At 45.4% G+C, this 21,967-nt stretch overlaps 1 protein-coding gene across 1 annotated transcript; it reads right to left on the reverse strand.

Moving 5' to 3' along the window:
• Window positions 1–2,084: 2,084 nt before the first annotated feature.
• AXDND1 (axonemal dynein light chain domain containing 1) lies at window positions 2,085–20,685 on the reverse strand. Its single transcript, XM_062004354.1, is given in 26 exon segments — window positions 2,085–2,179; window positions 2,881–3,038; window positions 3,889–3,980; window positions 5,130–5,251; window positions 5,384–5,393; window positions 5,526–5,669; window positions 6,511–6,621; window positions 7,512–7,608; window positions 8,214–8,422; window positions 9,129–9,222; window positions 9,789–10,002; window positions 11,121–11,355; window positions 11,759–11,822; window positions 12,678–12,844; window positions 13,426–13,527; window positions 14,138–14,258; window positions 14,913–15,017; window positions 15,443–15,583; window positions 16,074–16,195; window positions 16,914–17,019; window positions 17,134–17,190; window positions 18,325–18,410; window positions 18,755–18,881; window positions 19,512–19,612; window positions 19,934–20,115; window positions 20,619–20,685. Coding segments are annotated over 26 exon segments (3,129 nt in total).
• Between the last annotated feature and the right edge of the window lie 1,282 nt (window positions 20,686–21,967).

Genomic DNA, 21,967 nt, shown 5'->3' on the forward strand with positions numbered 1-21,967 from the left:
GACCTGTCCTAGAAACGGTGTCCACGCTGCCCCGTCTGTCCTGCCGGGAGAGGGGCAGAAACTGGCCTGTTGGCAGCCCAGCAGCAGGCCCTGGCCTGCAGGCAGGAGGGAAGACAGCCCAAGCCTGTAACATAAAGCAGATTGTACATGGAAGAAGCCTCTGCTTGTTTTGGAAAGGGGGGAAATATGGAGCACAAGGAGCTGGGCAGGCACGTGTGGCAGCAGGGGCCTGAGGGATGGGGAGTGTCATCCCTTCACAGGCTAGGGGCACCTTGGCATCCCGGGACATGATCCATCGTGTCCTGTCACCTTGGCAAGGAGGGACAGGCTTTCCCCCATGTACTTAAATGTCATGTGTCCCCACAAAATGGGCAGGCAGGAGTGGGAGCCCGGTGGGCACGGGGGGAGGAAGGGGCTCGGCACACAGGCAGGGTGGGTGGGGGCTGCCTGCCTGCTGTGAGGGAATGAGCTGGGTCCACTTTCAGTCACCACCTACGCACAGGTACATACACACCCAGGCCACTGAGGCGTTCAGCCCTAGTTCTGAAATAGGAGGAAAAGGAAAGGGCAGTCGAAGGCTGTGCTACGGCTGGCTTCCACTGGGGGGTGAGGCAGGACAAGCTCTGAGCTTCTGGCCATCTCTAAACGTCATTTAGAGGTGATCTGATTAATCGGCTCTCACTGAGACAAGAGGGAATCCAGTGTCGCTGGAGAACCTTGGGAACAGTAATAGTTTTGCCTGCTGCAGCTGCCTTGGCAACCTCTTCACACAGGGAAGGAACAGAGGAAGTCCTTGAAGCTCCCATAATCCTCAAAACCCCTCCATATCTTTCCTGCCAAAAAGTATTTGAAAGTATTTGAAATGACTGGGAACCTACAGCTACTGCAATCCTTTCCCTTTGCTTTTTCAAATGCATAACATTTCTACAGTTACAGAGAAGAAGGCAAATGATAGCTAAGAGCATCCTCAGTTCCAAAGAGCATGCCTTGTTCCAGCAGGATCTTTCTTTTACATACATAAAAACTGGCAGAAACTTGTCATTTGACCTTCAGGAGATGTTACATTTGAAACACTTGCAGAAGGAAACCACCATTTAAAAATGTACTTCAGGATTAGGGATATGTTTCCAAAATATACTTTGCTCTGAGGGACTTGGCAAGGGCTGTCTGAGCTGATTTGATCCCTGACAATTTCACTGCCTACTCTTCCAAGCTCAGACTGGGTCACACTGCAGAGTCTCACTGGACTCAAGCAGCTCTGTTGACCTTGGAGAGCTTTCTAATTACATAGACTGCCCTGGGTTGAGGACTTCACAGAGACAGAAGCCCCAGGTGGCCATCGCATTGGGCACTGTGGCCTGCCGAGGCTGTAGGGGTGCCATGGATGGGGAACAAGGAGGCTTAGATGCCAAACAGAAATCACAGGGAGCTGGAGCATTTAAATGTTCACCAAGGTGAACTGGCATCATCTGAAGTCTGATTTTGTGACCTTGGTTGCAGGCAGCTGTCCTGGGGCAGCAATTTGAGAAAAGCCTTCAGGATCATGCACAGCTTCAGGTTGCTTTGTGTTTTCTGAAAACACAGAAGCTTCAAAAGAAGAGTCAAAGAGAAACAAAAATTTGTCTGTACAATTTCTTCCTAAGCAGCCAGCTGGTAAGTGGGTCATCTGAAGGCCAGAGGATGAGGGAGGTGCCCAGTATTAGATACACAACCATCAGGCCATGCTGGCACTGAGCAAAGAACCCTGATGCAGGAAGAAAGAGGCGCAAATGACTTGCTGCTCTATCTCATTCTGCCTTATCCCTGTTGGATCAGTAAAGGAGAGAGTGATAAACACAAACAGGAGGCACAACATAGGAAGAGGAGGAGAGGCAGAGGCAGGAGAGATGTGGGCCGAAGAAAGGAAGGCTATAAAGATATTAAAGGTGTGGGAAGAGGTAGCAAACAAGACAGAAGGAGAGTGTTAGAGCCAGTTAAAAGAACAGCATAAACGCTGAGATGGCACAGATGTGGGGGACGAGGAGTAAGGCAGTGGCTCAGGGGTATGAATGGGCACTAAGAAACTACTCAGGCATTGATGCTCTTTAATATTTGCTTTTTCTGGATCCCTTGGACTGGCCAGAGGGAGAAGCTTCAGTGCTTGAGCAAGCCTAGACATCTGAGACTCCTTCTTGGAAGTGTTATTCTGAAAGAAAAACAAAACAACAAACCACAGCCATTAAAAATACTGCAGAGTAAAAACGTGCCCAAGGTATCACCTTAAACAAACTAGCCTCCCCTCCTGCTTCGATGTCAGAGACAGGATACACTGACAGACTAATGGAGGAAGTTTTGATTCCCATTCTCTCTCCTGCTCTACATCTTGTATGTATGCAGATGTAGTTGAGAAAGGACAGAACGAAATGCTTTCATCCACAACAAACGTGTTAGCTCGGGAACTCCCTGCCACTCCTCATGGGCAAGATCAGTAGGACAGCAGTGTTCAGACTACTCCTGGAGACAGCAATAGTGTCACAAACCCACAAAAGGTCTGTGGCCTCTGAGAGTGAAGGGACTCAGAACATCATTTCTACCTCAAAAATCAGTGATCATAAGAAGAAATATAAAGTCAATTACAGTGATGTCCAAGATACCAACCCTGTGTCTTATGTAAAAAATCAATCAAAATTACTTTATTTCAAAACCAGATCATGTCCAGCAGTTCTTTCTGTCCCAGCCTAGAGTCACAGTCAAAGTCTCCTTGCTTGGCCTCTCACAAAGAGTCTAAACAAAACCCTAGGATGTGCCCAGGAGAGTGCCCTGCACTAAATGGGAGATGAACAAGGTGTCCTCAAAGGTTGCTTCACTCTCTGAGCCCAGGAGAAGGTTCAGAATACTGATTCTCCTGACCTTGCTCTTTGTGTGTTGTTTCTGGGATAAGTTTCCCCTCTTTCTCCAGCTCACTCTCTAGCTCTTTGATTCTCTGCAGAGCTTCTTCTAGCTTCTCTTCAAGACTTTCAGATCTCTCCTCTGCATTCTGAGCACGGATCTCTGTTTCTCTGAAACACAGAAGCAAAGTTAATGCTGAAGCCTGAAATCCAAGCAGCTGCTGGTAGAATAACCTACAAGACAGATTTAGAAAGGTGAGGCATTCAGTAGGATTGACTGAGCCTATAAAATATATTTATGGGTACAGAGAAGGGCACTGTTGAAAGCTCTAGGAGAGAATTCATGGCACATCTATGTAAACCCTGCAAATTAAATCCATTTTAGAACTCAGTTCTTGCCAGCAAAGGGCAACATGCTGATCTTGGTTGTGCAAGGATAAATAGAGATCACAGTCAATTCTGTTAGCAGGGCTAACGAGACGGGCTTCCCTCAGATGATGCAAGACCACAGACACCACAAGAAGTAAGTGGGGATGTAATTCAGAGTGCCCAAGCTTGCTGAAGCATAGAGGAAGTCATCCCCAAACACAAACTTTTGCGTGGTTCTGCACAGAGCCCCTTGGGTAACGCTTCATTGTGTTCCCTGGACTCAGGCACAACACTGCCTGGCTGTGCCTGCTGAGCTCCTGGGCACTACCAGACCCTGGAAGTGCTCAGCTGCACTCACAGAGCACCTTGCAAGTGCCAAAAGGACTTGAAGCATGAAGAAGTCTTGCAGAAAACCATCATGAGTACCTCTGCAATGTATCTCATCCACACACAAAGTGGAAAATCTGCATATAGATGGAGTGCATTGTCCTCAGCCACAGTAAGTCATAATCAATGGCCCAAGACAATCAGAACGGGAGGAAGCCCAAAATTAAGCCAACAGGTACTGGATGAAGCAGAACCTTATAACAAGGCACTTGCCTGGGCTATAACCCTGCCCTGCTCATGCCTCCAGCATAGGACCAGTACTCACAGGAGCTGCACTTGCAGATGTTCCAGCACTGCCAGAGCTTCAAATTCTTTCTGAGAAAAGGGAGTTGACGACTTGGAGGCAGTCATCTCCCTCTGGTTGGGAAGAACAAAGCCTTCTGTAAGTGAACATGAAACCAACATGGTGTCTGGCTTGGTGGTCAGTGCACAGTCACAACACGGACAAGAGCTCTCTAACAGCAACGTGGGTAAAACCAGAGGCTAGTTCAGGCACCAAACTCATCTTGGCATTACAGATAGACTAAAATGTTTTTGAGACTCAGATTTGAGACTCTTACTGGGTCGTAGTCTTAGGTTGCTGGTGCATTCACTGTGTTACAGGGGTTAGAGCTGGCTGTAGCCTGACCAGAAGTGAAGAAAAAACCAAAACAATGTTCAAAGAACAGAGAGAGGCAGCATCTCACAGGATCCAAGAGCATAAGACAGTTTTCCTCATTTAAAGATGACAAACTGGGTTTTTCTGTAAAAATAACTGCTGAAAGGCTCCTAGAAGTTATTTAGAAGGCAATTGTGGTTTCCAAAGATGCATTTCTGTAAAACAAATCAAAGTTCATAAAGAAATGCTCCTCTGTCTCTGAAGGAGCTGCCCACCTCTAAAGCACAAGGGGCAGGGCATACTCATCAATGCTCAAGAGTAGGACCATGCAGTGACAGCCTGCTAAAGATCCACAATCCCTGCACCTCTCTAGGCTCCACTCTGGGTGACTGACTGGACAGGGAATGACTGCCAAAGGCAAGCTCTATCACTTCTGAAGGGCAGCTTCACCAAAGAGCACTGTCCCAAAGGCAAATGGAGAAAACAGTCCTTGGCCTAGAAGGCCAAACCAAACTGAACTTGCTTCCCTCTTGTGGCATCTCCCTGAATCTCTGAACCCTCTTCTACTCTTCCCACATGCTCAGCACCAAACCATTTTCATCATCCCAGTGTCTGCAGATGGTCCTGGTTCAGACTACACACTCGTTACTGGTCCCACAGACATTCTGGGACCACAGCAGTGATTCATGGGTCAGGAGGACAAATTGCAGCTGTGGCAATTGCACTAACAATTACTTAAAATTGCAAGAAGAGAGGGATCAGAGAGAAACCAGCACCTTGCACAGCCCAAGCAGGTCTGACATAAGTGTTACAGGGGGTCTCACAACAGAATCTAGTAAGACAGCTAAAACCCAGCTCCAAATAATCTGCCAACGTGCTAAAACCATTGGTGTGGTGGAGACTCCTACCCCTGTAACTGACACGGTATCTGACTTCAGAGACTTCAGGTGGATGTTGGAGTCATGTCCTACATATCTGATCACATCTACAGGAGCTTCATTGTCCTCAGTCAGCTGATCCACACCAGCACCTGCAGCAGCTTCATTGTCCTCAGTTAGATGATCCACACCAGCACCTGCAGGAGCTTCACTATCCTCAGTCAGATGATCCACACCAGCACCTGCAGGAGCTTCATTGTCCTCAGTCAGATCCATACCAGTACCTGGCTGCTGCTGAGACAGAAAGGAACAAGAAATAGGAGATTCCACTAGCCTAGTGGCATTCAAGGCAGCTGTAAGGCCACGTTTCACATCACATGCACCAAGCAATAATTTAAAAGACCCTGCTGGAATGTGGCATATTACAGCTACTACAGTCAGCTGCACAGTAGCAATTTCCTCCTTTACTTCTAATGTTTCTTCCTCTGTTATGGGTTTCCTACTGCTGTTGGCACCTTCAGCTTCGAGCTCTTCCTGGGTCGAATAAATGACTATGTCTTTAAGCTTAAGCTTCGATTAGGATTCCTGTAAGGCACCATGAGGATCAGGTGAGTAGCAAGGTCCCTTTGCTCATCCAAATAACCCAGGCAAAGCTCTCTGGTCATTTTCTGTTGTGCACGTTTAGGTGTGGACTTCAGCCAGATAGGAGGGTTTAAGTATGAATATACTTAAAATCACAAATGAACATGCTAATTACTGACCATTACCTAAACAAGACCCATTGGGCTTTGTATAAGCCATGGCAGGGAGAAAAGGAGAAGCAGCATGTGTGTACAGCCAGTGCTGTAACTCAAAGTCATGGACAACATTACTTTGTATGGGGATGGAGTTCAGAACTGAAGAAAACAAATGGTTCAAGACAAAAAATCTAAATCAATTTGTATTTAACTTGTCTGGCATGACTAGACCAATGCCAGGCCAACTGTCTATAAAAGACATCTAGTTGTCACAGGCAGTCTCACATCCATGTAGCCAGATAAGGAATTAAACTAGAGGTTCAACCTGATCTCCAGGGCAAGGCAACCACCAGGATTCCAGCTGGTGTCCGCCTCAATGGGCAAAGCAAAAGCTACCACACACCATGGAGAACTGATAACCAGTGGGGTAAGTCTCCTCGCTCCACTGGAGCTCTGGAGCCTTATATCTGCCCTCACAAGAAGCACTGTGATTTTTACCCAGTTTGTAGTCGTAACACCTCACAGTTCTTAGCTGCTCCTTTAAGTATGTGCAGGCCTCTGTGCAAAACCTTCCCTCAAACTGAACTGTAGCTACGTCCTTTAAGGAGAAGTTTTGAAGCAAACCTTCATCCAAACTGGTTCAACCTAGAACAGCGAATGCGGACTGTATATACCTCTGATCCAAAGAGGTTTCTCAGCTTTTCTAAATCCAGAAAGGAGTCTGGAGTGCCTTTGACCCCTGAAAGGAGAAGACTGCAGACCTGAATCCAATGACAGCACTCAGTCTGGGAAACATAACAGAAAATGATTACTCAGGGGTTACTGAGCAGAAAAAACAGCTGTCATCATATTAACTCAGGAGTTAAATAATTCCACTTTTTCCTCTTTATCTGTTCCAGGACCTTGTCTGGACCCTTCCATTCTCACCCCATGACAGAAGAGGAAGATATACTTCTCAAGCTTTCAGACACCAACTGATTCCTTCAACAAGGTCCTCCTCGGGCCAGGGCAGAACATGTCACAGCCACTGCCCCAGCCCACATGGGGAGAAATGAGTGTAAATCCCAGGGGTTAATTTTTCACTTGCCAAGGTACTGCAGAACAGAAGCACAAGTATTTTCAGTCTCTGCAGAGAAGATTCTTCCATTCCTTAAAGCAACACCTATGCTCAGGGAAGCCTTGGGCTTTAGGAAGGGTCTGCCTCTCACATTCCATTCCTTAAGCACAGGCAGAGCTCAGCTACACTGTGGTCACAATTAAAAGCTTTATATGCAACTGTAGAATAAGGAGGTGGCTGGAAGTTTCAGCTGCATATCTATGAAAATATATTGCACCAAGTATATCCAGGATGTCCTAAGCAGCACAACTCTGGATGCACATGGCTCTGGCAACCTTTGAACCAGAGGTGAATCTACTGCCACTCTATATAGAGTAAATCTTGCAGGAGAGCCCTTGCGTATGTACCCTGAAACAGGGTAAGGAACATGTTAAAGCTGAATATGACTTGAGCCAGGTTTATCTCTTCCCAGAACTGCAGAGTCAGCAGGAAACTTGAGGGACATCCACTGGAGTAGCAGGAGTCCTCCTTCTTGAAACCCTCACATATATTTTTATTTTGCAAATGCAGTCTCATCTACCCCAGATCTAAACAGCTACAAACACAGGCACCTTTTACCTTGAACTTATTCAGCTCTTCCAGCTCAAAATCAGCTTCTAAATCCATTTCAGACCGTTTCTTTCGAACGATTGCATAGACAATCTCACGGCAGCAGCTGCAAAGATGCAGAACGTCACCAGCTCTGCAGGAGTGCCCTCAAATGCTTAGAACCATAGAATGAATCACTTAGGTTGGAAAGACCTTTCAGTCAGGAATCCATTGCTATCAGCAAAGTCCAGGAGCTATCTACAGACCTCTGCACTAGAGAAGTCTCCAGATGAGCAATCCTCAACCACCTCACACACACAATGACCTCTGGGGCAGCTTGTCCATACCTGGGCTGTGCTAACCCACAGAGGACAAGTAAGCATCGATCCCAAGTCAGGCAGAGGCTTTGCTCCAGGTGATCTGGACTGCAGCCTCACTGCCTGGACTGCTCTTATGTCCTTTGGAGGTGGTCCTCCGAAATGTGGGCAGAGCTCAGGCAATCACAGATGCTTTATAGCAATACTAGGTATAAACCAGGCAACTGCCATTCTCTTTAGGCATTTCTGTTATTAGACTCCCTACAAACTCCAGTAAGGCCCATTTAAGACCTGGGAAAAGATCCAAGGGCAGCTTTGGTTGCCAGGATCCATCACTATGATCAATCTCTCAACACACTGTGCATATTTTCTCTAGAAAATCCCCTTAGATGAAATTGAAAACCTCTGCTGATACCTGACTATAGAACCTGAGAGCCTGCCCATGTCCACAACCAGCTCTTCAGCTTCGTGCTGCAGCTTATGAGCTCTCAGAAGTCTGAGCTCCCCATCCACCTTGGCATCTGCTTCTCGCCACTGGGCACTCTCCCAGGACAAACGGTCTGCTGTCATGTGCCTCAGCAAATTCACCAGCCACAGGGTCAGGTTTCGCTGCAGTTCAGTCACCTGCACAGAATAGCAAAGCAAATCTAAACCAGGAATAAATGATGGGTCTTACCAAGAAGTCTGAAGTCTGTGCATTTCAAGTAAATCGACGTCCTGCCTAATTCTATTTGCAAACTGACCTAATGACAGAAACATTTGAACTTACCATCTTTCTCTGCCATACTCATTCCCATTCTGAAGACATATTTTCCTACCAAGGATCTATCCTTCTCCCAGTTCTTTCTGAGGATCATATGTTGCTTACTAGCCATGTGATGCTTTTGTATGTCCAGAATTCACCAACAAACCAAAAATCCCAAACCACACTCACAGAACAGTTAAAAAGTGCACAGTGAGAGCCTCTAGTCTACAGTCCTGGAAGAAAGAAGTAAAACCACAGTGACAACCACAACAGCTCTCTGAAAAGGAAACATTAATGTTATTCCAGAGGAAATGCTTGCTAAAGATGAAATGACAAAATTGTGTTCATGCACTGTATAGGAGACCTATAGAGGGTTTTTAGAGGAGTCCTCTCCTCTGTTTCTTTGGCTGGAAGACAAAAGTCACAGCTCAAAAAAGGAAAGAAGATGTTGAAAGAGAAACAAGCATTTGTTGAAGCTACCCTCTGGCCAGATGGAAATTAAAGGAAAGAGTGAACATTAGATATAGTGCTCTTGAGTACTAAATATACTGTTCTTACCCCTGGCAGTTTCTGGCTTGCACTTACTTTTTCATTAAGATGTGTGATGTTCTTCTCAACCTCATTATTCATGGAGAGAACCCACTGCTGAATCATCTGGAAAAATTCTTTAAGTACCACCCTGAAAAAAAACCCCAGACAACAAAGCAATAAAATGACCTTTATCACACCTGTCTCAAAGACACCTTTTGCTTCTCAGCTCAAGGGAAATGACATTTGGAAACACGACACAGGCAAAACTATAGTTGTGGGCAAAACTGGCATTTGCAAATCATCTCTTACATGGATGTTATGCACGTGCTCTGCAAATAATTTATTTCCTGATGATATTTACCAGAGACAACAGAGCACAGGAGGAGGAATATGCTCCCACCAATATGACTAGACATGAATCACATATTTTGGGTTTTCTTCAAATGTCAAGATTTCCAAAGCAGGTGGTGGTTCTGGTGGGAGAATGTGATGTTTCAGGAGTGACAGTGAAGCCACCAACTGTTTTCACAGATATTGCCAAATGAAGGCAAATTAAAGGCAGTCACCAATCATTTTAACACTTCAGCTGATCACGTTTCTCTCTTACTGCCAATTTCCTGCACCAGGGTCCCACAAAGGGACGTTTATCTTGTCTTATGAGTGTAGTTTAACATATGAGACCAGCCCAGACACAATTAACAACTCTGTCCTTACGGGAGATGTGGTTTCTTATCATTCCCAGCTTCATGCAACTGGCTGGAGCCTATACAGCTCATCACTGCATCCACCTGGGCCAGCCAGGCAGGAACCGCGTGACAGAATGTCTGCAGCTCAGCTCTGCGCCTGCCAGAACCTCGCTTTAGCTTTTGCACCTTGGATAACCAATCTTCCATACTCTTCACCAAGGCTGTCAAAAACCTGGCTGTGCCTGCAGGGGAAGAGATACAAATCTTTAATTATCATTCTTTCAGCCAACAAAAACAAAGCTGAATTCGAAGAGGGATGCCAAGAAGGATGAACAGCCTAACTGGGAACTGGCTACAGTTTGTGCTAGGAATGAGCTGCTTAGTAAGCACCAAATTCAAAGCAACCTGAAAGAAAATGGGCTGCATTTGAAGCCTTGACTTTGCTTCTTGTCTTGGCAGATTTTGCTCCCCTGTTGCATAAAGGCTTAATATAACTCGTTTTAAAACTGCTTTGCAGTTACAATCCAATTCCTCATAGCTGAAGGTGATACAGTATGTGCAGATGTGCAAAGTGCCTAGACAAGGCAGTAAATTCCTTGTTCATTCACTCATCTGGCACGTGCTGATGGATACTCCTTTTGTTGGGGAATATGCTTGAAAGATAGCAATGCTTACTCTTGATAGCCAACATTTAAATCTCCTTTAAATACTGGTGAGGTCCTAGCCTCCAAGACATCTTGTAGCAAAGATGACATGTTAAGCACATGGTGGCGATAACAGTATAAATATTTCAATGATTTTGATGCATGGCTTGGTTTCCCCACTGTATGGCTGTGGCGCAGAATCTTGCACAGGACAGGATAACTTGGTATCAGCAAAGAAAACATTTATTTACATACATTATTATCAGGATAACTCAATATCTAGATCAAGATAACTTTGCCTTAGTGATAATATCATGAAAGTATTACCCTTTGAGACAGTGTTATCTAGTTAATGATCTTCTTTACATTTTAAACACCCATTCTTTCTTCCTATATTTATTTTCTTTTGCATAAATTATCCACATAGGCACAAAGCACCACAGTCCCTGTGAGCAGAACACGACCTTCCTGTGCGGCACCTGCACCGCGTGTCCTTTGCACTGCACCACATTTAAAGCTGCTGATGTTCTTTTCTATGCCTGACTGAGGGTCAAGTTTCTTGGAGTTTATCCCTTGAACACTCTTGATTCTCAGCACATACCTGAGTGTCAGACTTCAGCTTCAGAGAAGGCCAGTAGAGGTTGTGTCCAATGGACTTTGAATGACCAGTTACTTTCCAAGGAAAGAGTGAACTGCAAAAATGGGTCATTCCTTACCATTATTCCCACTTATCCTTATTTTGTATTGCTGGTAGAGTTCACAAGCCCTTTGTTTTATTTCTTCCAGGGCAGTGTGCTGGGGAGGCAATGCTCCAGCCAAGTCCCAGTGTCGATTCAGCACTCTCTGTCCTAGCTCCATCCAGTGCTCCTGCAAGATGGCAGCATTCTTCAGACTCTCTGTCTTGCTCAGGTGCACCTCCCCTCCAAACTGCTCCAGGTCATCTTTTAGCATCTGAAAGAAAAGCAGTGAGCTTGCTGTGTCTCTAAAAGTTGGGCTACCCTTTGGCTGCAACAAAGGTAACAGAGATCTGGTAAGAGAAGTGTGAGGAGGAATCCGTGAACACGAAGATGCCACTGTGAGTATATAACACAATAAACTGGAAACTTACTGGAGACAACTCTGAGTGTTTCTATGGATTAATATCATTTAATCATGCAAGACTAAGTTTAATGCAGTGGCTGAACCATAACATTGGTCAATTATAACTTCTCATGGATAGACTCTTAGCTTAGGCTTCAGCACAAAAGATTTGAACAGATGTGTTTTTGTTCACATTTGTGATGGGCATAAGTGATCACTGGGGCTCAGTGGAAAGATACCACTCAATAATATGTCCAACCACCAAAAATCTTACATTTATCAAGTCCTTGATATCTTGTAGGATTTCATCCAGTAGCTTTTTTTTCATCGGAGAAGAGCTAAAGCGGAGGAAAAGAAGGGATGAGAGCTGAGAGAAAAACTCCTTTAGTAGCCATTGTAAAATCAAGAGTCACAATATACTCTACAAACACCAGATTTGTGAACCAAATTGTAAATTGAAAGAGAAGTGAAAACCACCAGACCCTGCTCAGTCAGAGATGTTTGCTCTTTAACTCAATGTAACACAAGCATCAGGTGTCAGTTAAGAAAATCTGTTATTTCCAAAGACAAAAATCAGACTGAAGCACATATTGAAAACTCAGATGTTATTAACTCTCTGATTGAAATCTATAAAGGGTTGTCCTTTATCAATGCACACATTGTATATATTTTTGCATTTTGTACTTGCATTTATGCTTTGCTTTATGTAACATATCACAAAGCTAAAAGAAAAAGACTGCAAAATACAATCACTTTAACAAAGAAAAAGATCTGGTTTGAAATCTCCTGCCTCAGTGTCATTTGATATCTGTACACAAGAACTGAAGGTTCTATGGAAGCATCAATGTGTGTGCACTCAAGTTAAAATGAATCAAACTGAAGAGTACTGTTATAGTAATGACAGCTGCATAAAGGACATTCTGCAGCAGGAAGATACAAGCCTTGCTCCACTGAATTCAACCACAGACCAACAGCACCACTGTAGACTTACTGTTAGGGACCTGATTATCAAAAAAAAAAAAAGTGTCCATCAGCCAAGTAGAGCAGTGAGGGATGTGCAAATTGCAGATTGTACCAAATCTCACTGCACCTGAGAGTCAGTCCACACTTTGTGCTGGGCCAGTGAGACCTACTGCCACAAGCCAAAGGCCCAGGGAAGTGACTGTTACTCCCAGTCCCTCCAGGCCACTCACAAGTCACTGCTAGGGAAGTACTGAAGCCACTTGTTGAAGGTGCTGCAGACCATTTGCAGTTTCCCCTGGCTGGACTCCTCAGAACGCTCTATTTCTGCTCCAATGTGACCCAACTTCTCTTTAAACTGCTCAGTCTCCTCCTGCAGATCAGTGAGGTCTTCTGTGTCCTGCAGGTGTTGGGCAAGAGAGTGAGTAAAAGGATTGTTGTTACGATTGTTTGGATCCAAGCCAGAGGAATTTTCCCTTTGCTCTAGCTATTTGGAGACATGTATATACCAGAGATCTGGGAAATGTCTCTGATTCCACAGCACAGCCCTCTCAAATCCTTTGAGACAGGACTAGGGGGGCCTACCCTCCCTGGGCATGCCACAAACGAGCACTTGACTCCTTGTTGCTTGTATGCTATTGAGAGACCATGCAGCCCCATACCCATGAGGCCAAAATTAGGCTAGCCTGGATCTGTTTTGGTTTTGTGGAGAGGGAATCAGGAGAGGGAAGACAGATATCAAAAAAAGAGAAAAGAGAGGAAAAAAGAAAGGTTTGTGGTAGAGAAATGTGGACGTGGAGTAAAGAGAGAAAAGCAGAAAGAAAGAGAACTCACTCTATTTTTAATGCTTGTTTGAAACTGGACTGAGATGTGAAAGGCGAAATAACAGCCAAAGTACAAATGCTGTACTGAGAACCTTAGAGCTACATAACCCACATATGCAGGAGCTTTGAAGGGTACCCATCACAGGCAGGTCCCTACCTTTGAGGCCAAGAGGACTATGAAATGCTTGAGAATGCTGGTCAGTGTCTTTCCACTAACATGGAGCCTGTGAACCAACGTGAGCTGGTTTCTGTCTATTATCTGGAAAAAAAAAAAGAGGTGTTGTTATTTGCCCTGTTTTCTTCTGAGAGGAGCAGCATCTGACAGTAACATGGGAGCTGTGCCACCAGTGAAGTGCAGCTTGAGCAGTGGAGCAAGCCACTTTCAGTCAAATCTCTGTTTCTCAGACAGCCCCAAAAGTGCTGCTAACAGACTAAGTTTGAATGGGATCAAGTAAGAGATCACAAGCAAGGGGCACACACAGACAATGAAGCACAAAATTAACCAGGAATGATTTGTTGTGAGGAACTGTAAAGAATCTGGGTACAATATTCTAAATTATGAGGAAATTAGAAACTTTTTAGTCAAATCCAATCTCCAGATGGAAACAGTCATTTCACAGAAGTTCCCCCTGCACAGAACTTGCAGTTCTGTACTCCAAAACTGCTGTATAAATCAACTGGTTTCCCTTAAAATAAAACCACCTGTGAACTATAGAGCTCAGGAAATGAGAGCAGGGCAGGTACGAGATGCATCACTACCCAATTACATTAAACAAAAGTGTTCTTTGGGATGAAATCTGCCCTTGAAACAAGACTACCAGCTGTGATGTTTCATGCCTTGCAGTGTATCACTGGTCTCCTGCACCTACCTTCAGAGCCAGGTCGTATACAGCAGAGATCCAAATGTCTCTCTCCTGGGCTAGCAGCAGAACCTGTTCCTCCAGCCGTCTTCTCTGTAACTCGTATAACTCCCGATACTCTTCCAAAAGGCTAGAAGGGAAAGAATGAAATACATGCACCTGTGTTTCTCATTCACATTTACCATCTTTCTCCCAGTTGCTAAAGCTTTTCTTAGATACTTCCTCACCCTCCTTCCCTTCCTCAGTCACCTCCACAGAGCCTGTGAACCCCAGGCCTTTCTCCCCGAGCCCTTGCACCACCTTTTTGTTGAGATCCCCACTGCGAGTTCCCCATCAGTGTGAATACAGATCTCTGCTGAGACTAGGCTGGCTCTTTTCTTCCTGATAAAGATTCCTGTAAGCATCTGTGTGCCTCACCACAATTCAGATTATTGACCACCTAAATCCCTGACTGCTTAGGTACCTGAGGATGTCCACAGGCCTCTCAGAGCTGCAGGCTCTGCTAGACTATGAAGAGCTCACCAAATGTAAATGTGGGGTGATGGAATGCCAGCACCTGAGCAACAAATGCAATTTTTGTGACTTAAAACTAGAAATATTTTCAACAGCTTTCTAGTCCTTTGAGGAGTTTAGGATTTACAGTAAAATAACAACATTTGTCATAAATAGACAAGCTCTTTCCCCAGGAGGAAATTAGTCCTTACCTCTTCTTCCCAACAACCCCGAAAGAACAATCCCAGCATGCTGCAGAAATCTCCCAACCTCAACTTTGAGAGCAACTTACTTTGCACTCTCCTTAGTCTCCTGCATGGTTGCAGTGAGCTCCTCTTGAGCTTTTTCTGCTTCTTCAGTCACTTTGTGGTCATGTTCTCTTATCTCGTGCAGCTCGCTGAAAGAGCAGCAAACAGTCTAAATACAACTTAACCCAACCAAAGGTCTCTCCACCCTGGCAAATACAGATTAGTGGGCCCTACACTATTATGAAGGACTCTCTTCCCCCAACACAATCGTCTCACTGGAGGGGTGAAAGGCATCTTGAAGACCTCCTCTTCCCATGCACATATGTTGCTCCAACAACCCCTCTTCTGCCATCCCCCACCAATAAACCTCCAGTATGCTAAGGAAAGGAGGTAACTTTGACATTATTTGGCACTAAGAGGGTGCACTGAGAGTGTGAGGAGGCTCGAGTGTAGTCCCTGTAGTGCTGCTCCAAATCATAACACCGTCTGGGAAGAAGATTAGAAAACCAACCGAAAGCAATGGACTAAGCCTAGGGCATAAAGACAATTTCTTAGGATCAGGCAGGATTCAGACCTGGACAGCTGTCCAAGAGATTCTTTAAAATACAGTAGTTCCTCTGTAATATGTCTGTTGACCATCCGCTGTGCTGTCATTTTTGCATAGAGAGTCTTCATCTGTTCAGGGACCCGCTCCAGAAGACTCACATACCTCTGCCTGCAGTAAAATGAGTTAAAAAAGGGTATTTACCTGGAAGTGCAGTTCTCTCTTACACCATCTGAAGATCCCTTCCTTTCACTGCATGGGAAACTTCTAGAAGGGAATCTTCTGAATGTTTGGACTAGGGATTTTAAACACTCAGGAAAAATTGCCACAAATAGTGGTAACCTGAGCGTGGGAAGCCCGGCTGCCAGGGAAGCACCAGCTATCCTATGTGTGAAAACTGTCACACCAATAAGGTGCCCACACTGTCAGTATGACAGTGCCACTGGCTTCAAGCTGCAGGTTACCTAACAGAAGCTCGTTAGCCCTGGTTGTTAACTAGGTGGGGAAATGCTAATTTCACTCCTGGCACCAAACCCCATGCTGATGCCACCACCATGGGCTCGCTTTCCTGGCAAGGGACATTAGGAATGATCCTTCAAAGCTACTTCTACAATTAGCTACTGCTAATCAAGAGGGGGATTAAGAGTTGGCTAATGATGACCTGAGCTTTGAAAGCAGCTGTCCTCTCTCCACGCAGTCCACGCTGACCTGTCGAATCAGCTCATGGAAAACGATGTTGTAGATGTTCTGCTCCGCCCTCATCAGCTCCAGTGCGTTGTGCAGCTGGCAAAACAGGGGAGGAGAATCACAGCCTTGCAGAGCCTGGCCAGCCTACTCCTTTAACAGCAGCTTAGCACAGATCTCTTCTTCTGAAGGTTTCCCTTTGAGGATAAAAAGCTACTGAAGGTAGAAGGAGGACAGGAAAAAGCCATCCCACATGCATTCACAGGTTTGGCTCCAAATGTTAGGCATTATTCTGAATACTCTCCCATCAACATCCATGGGAGCATCTTTGCTGACATCAGCTGGAGTTCCTGCTGAGGCAGTGCTCTATGTTTTTCAAAAGCTCTTCCCCAACACTGTGCAGGAATAACAGAAAATAAGGTGATGCCAGCTACAGATGTTCTTTGATATCTGCCTTTTAGGTATATGAAGGTTTCCCCTTTTGGAACACAGCAGCCTCTCTCCCAGTGAGGAGATAAGACAGCTACTGCCTTCATTCTTCCGCAGTAATGATGCCAAGTGCTTTACTTTCTGGCATTTTTGCCAGAAATGTAACTTCCCACACCAGCAGGCCGTTTGTTTTTCATGGATCAGACAAAGATGAAGAGAAGCTGAGGAGAAGAAACTCCTGGTTACTACACAGCCTAAAGACAGCTGGCTTGGGCAAAAACTAGCTTCTAGCAGGGACCTTACTCACAAGAAGGATAAACACTAGGGAGAGGAAGACATTCTTTTTCTGGGTACAAGCAGGTTATGTGGGTACAAGCCAGTTACCCACCTGTGAGGGTCCTGTTATGCTGATTAATTTGTTCACCCCAGCTTTTTCCAACATGCTGTCCATCATCTCCATCAGCTGGATGACCTCTAACCTCCCAGAAGGTTTGCTGTCAGACCAGAGACACATCATTATTCTCCATGGCATATTATGATATTTTTCCCTGGAAACTGAATCAAAACAGCTGCTTTTCCCCAACAACTTCACTTAGTGTGGTACTTACATGGATGGGAATAGCCGTAGATTCTTCTCACGGTCTTTGAGCAGTGTTGTGTATTTACTGAAACAAACACCAGTGTTAGAACTCAATTAAAAAGCAGTCCTTCCAGAGCTACCCAAGGGATCCTGCCCTCTCCTTGTCCAAGAGCTGTACAAGCTGATGAAGGTTGGAGAGGCAGAGAAAGAGTCTATAGCATTGCTCTTTGGTGGGAGGAATCAAAGCCTAAGGGGAGAACTGGACCTCCTGCAGCTGTTCCCCCAGCTGAGGTTCCTTCTTCTTGCTACTACAGAAATCTTGTAGGAACCTTCTCCCTTTCAGATTTCTCACAGTACTTAGCTAAGAACTGACTAATGGGTTTAAAAGTTACTAGTGGGGCCAGAAAAGCACCACATATCCACATCACACCTACCCAGAGGCTGATCACAGGAGACCATTGAAATATTAAGATAATGTTCTGTTACATCACATTGGCAAAGAAGCTGTGAGGATTTCATTCCTAATCTTAATATTTTAATCCTCGAACAAAGAGAAAGAACCTTGTTTGAATTTATTAAGTCATCTGGAGAGATCAAGGGAGAGTCTTTTTGGGGCAAGGCTTAGTAAGCTCAATTCCAGACTCACAGGTTAACGCTGTGGGAAAATCTGGGGTGGGGTGGGGGGGGAAGAAAAAAGTTCAAAACCAAAATAAAACAAAAAAAAAAAAGGCAAGCAAAAACCCTAGAATGGTTAGATTCAAGATGCTAACAGGTCTATTCAAACTTAAAGTAAGAGCTATCCAGCGCCCACTCAGCTTTATGGCAGAAAGCAATTCTGAAGAAAAACAGATAAATTAATAAATTTTATTGTTTATTTTTTAAAAAAGGCACCTAAAAAAGCCTTCCAAAAGTTGTCTCAAGGGATTAAATCAGACCTCAGCTTCTACATTCATGTCCAACTATTGAAATCCCCTGAGAAGCAGTACTTGTGTGCAAAAAAGTTCTCCATTAGCCACCCCAGAGCAGCAAGGTCAAAGAAAAGCAGGTAAGACCTTGGTCTGCAGGGTTAACCACAGCCTGGTCATTAGCAAGGGACTAGCACAGTCACCCTTTTTAGACTCCCCAACAGCCAGTGGTGTATTTGGGCAGCATCCTCAGCTTCTCATCCTTCTCACTCTGAGAGCTGAGGACAAAGCCCCGTAAACCAGAAGTCACTCACTCATCAAAGTACTTCAAGGGCAAAACTCCCCTGTTCTTCACAATATGAAATTCCTTGGGAACGAGACTATCTTCCAGAGTTGCTTGCTAGGGATGGAAAGAGAGAGAGAGATTATGAAATGTCAGCATAAAATACGTGTACAACCTCACGATTCCTTTCCAAAGAGACCAGAGTTTTGGCAGCTGTGAGGGCAAAGCTCATGTAACGACTTTTCACTCTGCTTTTCCCTTTTCTGCTCCACACATCCAGAGCCCAACAGAAACAATCTACATCTAAAAGTGAAACAGCTAACAGTGCTGTGGCAGGGGAGCCAATGAGCTGGAGCCCCAGGGAGAGGCAATGAGTTTTAGGATAAGGGTAAGACTGGGACATGTGCATGAGGATATCCCTAGTGATACACACACAAACACACTTGAATAACAGCACTCACAGGAGTATATGGGATTGTACCATGGCTTTCTCTCTGGTCCCAACAGCCCTCAGAAAAAGAGTTTTTATCAGTCACTGCTCTCTTTGCTTCTTGGCCAGCTGCAATGTCACACAGGTATGAGACATCCCTGTAACAGAAAGGAAGAGCTTGTTCCCTGACTCAGCCACAGACAACCCACCTCTCCTACTGCTGCCCTGAGCCACACATGGGTTTGTGCTGCTCAGCCTGAAGACATGGCTGTGGCCAGGACTCCTTCCCATGGGCCAAGACGTGGATGAGATCATGTTTTATGGGCAGATTAACCTCACATTGCCTGTCAGTGGCCAAAGAGTATCTTTCATGTCTGCTGCCAATAGCCTATTGCATATCTATCCATATATAAAGAGTAGAATGTTTTTAACTTCTAGCATCACTAAGCATTGCTTATTTACAAAGAGGCATAAAGCTCTTCGCTGCTAAGCCTATTAAAGCCAGAAGAGCTTCTTCTCTTAACCGGGGCTCACAGAGCATCCCTGAGAGCCTGGCATCCTTTGGAAGGATGGTTCCAAGAATTGTTCATTTAGCAACTCTTTGATTTATAATTCTCAAATCTGTCCAGCCCAAACTCGGGCAGAACAGCCAGTCCATTTGACTAGCTACATTAGGCAGCACAGCCACCTGGCATAAAAATAAAGACCAAGGGAGAGAGATGCAGCTCTGTGGTGCCAACTCCAGCGTCTTTCCATCATGCCAAGCTCCTGATCCCTTCTTTGCTTACCTTCCAGCGCCCGTCAAACTGACAGGGTGGTCTGTCAGGTGTCTGAACTTGCTCCGACGATTAGGATAATGCCAAAGCCGATCTGGGGTTTGCAGACAGCCCTGGAGGCAAGGCACACGTGGCCATCACTGCTCAGCAAGGAACGTGTCAAGGAGTGGGAGAGGTCAGGGGGGCTGTTTAAACAAGCTCTGCATCATTATTTCTGGCTTAGGGCTTAAGAAACCAGTGTGGACAAAACAGCCTGGGCAAGAAAACGGCATTTTGGATCTGAATCAAATGGCACAGTCAAAAAACCCATGTGGTGTAAAAGAAAGTCATCTAGGATGCTGGCAAACTTCCCTTTTGCCCAGGGAATGAACACATGCCCCAGATGAAGAGATGATTCCGGACAAGGAATAGCAGGAGGTGGAAAAACCACTCACCCTGAAGCCCATTGTGGTTTTGGTGGTTCGCAGGGACTGTAAGTACTCTGGGCTGCAGAGAGAACTGCTGGCACAGGCCAGGCTTCGGAAAACCTCTTCTGGAACAAAACTGTGCTCCAGGGAGGAAGAAACAGGCCTGATGTGTTCAAGCATCCCTGAAGTATCCCTCAGCTTTGGGATCTCTGGAAAATAGCACATCAGAAACAGTTCAACAGCATTTTTTCTGCTGGTGAAAGAGATAGCAAAATTGGTGATCAAACACAGGGCTGAGAACAAGATTTACCCCAAACCAGGATCAACTCTAATCACTTATGCCAAAGTAGGATGCCAAAGTAGGATCAACTACCTAAAACATGGGCAGATAATCCCATTTTTAGCAGTTGTCACATCCAGGGTGATGCCTGGAACAATGGTTATCTTCTACTGACAGGAGATAAAGCATTGGTTGCATAACCAGGTACACAAACGCCAAAGGACACTGCACACGACTACAGCTTATACATTTGTGTAAAGCCGTTTCCCTTCTCGTTGCTCGCTAGCAGCTGGCTTTCTGCAAAAATCCAACTGCCCGAAGATACCAGCAATGGCCTGAAAAAGGGCAAAGCTTAGGGGCGAGAAGCATCCTGCTGCTCAGGGGAGGGCAGAGGCCGAGGCCTGGCCCCCACCGCCCCCAGCCCAGCTGTACCTGGCCTGGCCTCACTCCTGCTCCCCGCGGCTCTGCTCCCAGGAACCATGGCTCCGGTCGTGCCCATGGTGGATGGACACTTTTTATTTCACTGCTTAGCCAAGTTAGTTTGAAGTAATGAATGATCTAGAAACAGAATTAAAACAGCATTTGTACTTCACAGCATTAACAGCTTATTCTGTTAGTACTTATTGTGGGATAAAAGCCCACCCCTGATAAGGCACCTCAGTCAGGGAGAAGCCCCCAGTGCTCTGCTGCATCCTCCACAGGGGTGCTGCTTGTTCCATCTTCAAGCTGTGTTAAAAACTGCTTCTTTCAGATACATATGTGGGCCAGAGATTTAACTACACCTATCTCCAATGATTAATCTTATCACTCTTCCTTCTTAGTAGTATCTTACCACTGAAAATGAACCACAACCATATTTCTATTTGTTTTGCAATCTCCACAAATTCTCATCTGAAGCCCTTTTACCCCCTCCAACCTTGCCAACAAATATATAATGTGCTCTTGGTATTAAAACTTCTTGGTCTCCTTATCAGCTCTATCCTTGAATAACATGTCTTTGCCTTCAAAGACATGTTTGTAGGCAGAGGTACAATCCAGGAGTAATCTGGCCAGATAGTTTCTTGTCTTGCTGCATAAATGGTTTCTTGGAAAGAAAACATAAAGATCTGCTAAAAAGTCCTGACAGAAGAAAACTTTTTTTTCCTCTTTAACAGCTCTGTTTGGCAGCACACAATATTTCCATCAGGAAGGATGGAAAGATTAATGGTACCATTCTGTAGCAGCTACAGTTAAAGGACACGTACAAGACTTGACTCCAGAAGATGCAGTACACAGCTGGAAAATATCACATTCAGTTCTTGGCACACAAACCCAAAACAAAGGCAGAAGTCACCAACATGATATACATTTGGCTGCCGCTCCAATTAGATATGCATTAGACTGGAAGAGGTCAGGAACTTGGGGCTGTGCCAAGAGTCATCAACTCCTTCCCCAAGCTTCTCTCCAGCACTTCCAAAACTGTCCTTTCCTCTTGCAGAGAGGTGATGGCCGACACAGAGCTCACCCCAAGTACCCTTCTCCAGTGGTGTTTTGCTCCGAATGTTTAGGACTTGAAGAAGCCGAGACTTGCAGAAGGCGGCTGAGGCAGGGAGTCTCGGCTGAGCTGTGGGCACAGGCAGCTTCAGGCCACCCTGCACTGAGTACCTCGCAACCCCCAGAGCCCCAAGGTGGCCCAGCACAGCCAAGGTAGCCCAGCACAGCTGTTAACTGCTGGGCATTGCCTCCTGGGTTCCATCACCATGGAAACATGGGGCCCTCCCTGCCCCACCACAGTGCCCTTC

The sequence above is a fragment of the Colius striatus genome, chromosome 10 (genome assembly GCF_028858725.1).
Source record: "Colius striatus isolate bColStr4 chromosome 10, bColStr4.1.hap1, whole genome shotgun sequence".
Classification (NCBI taxonomy): Eukaryota; Metazoa; Chordata; class Aves; order Coliiformes; family Coliidae; genus Colius; species Colius striatus.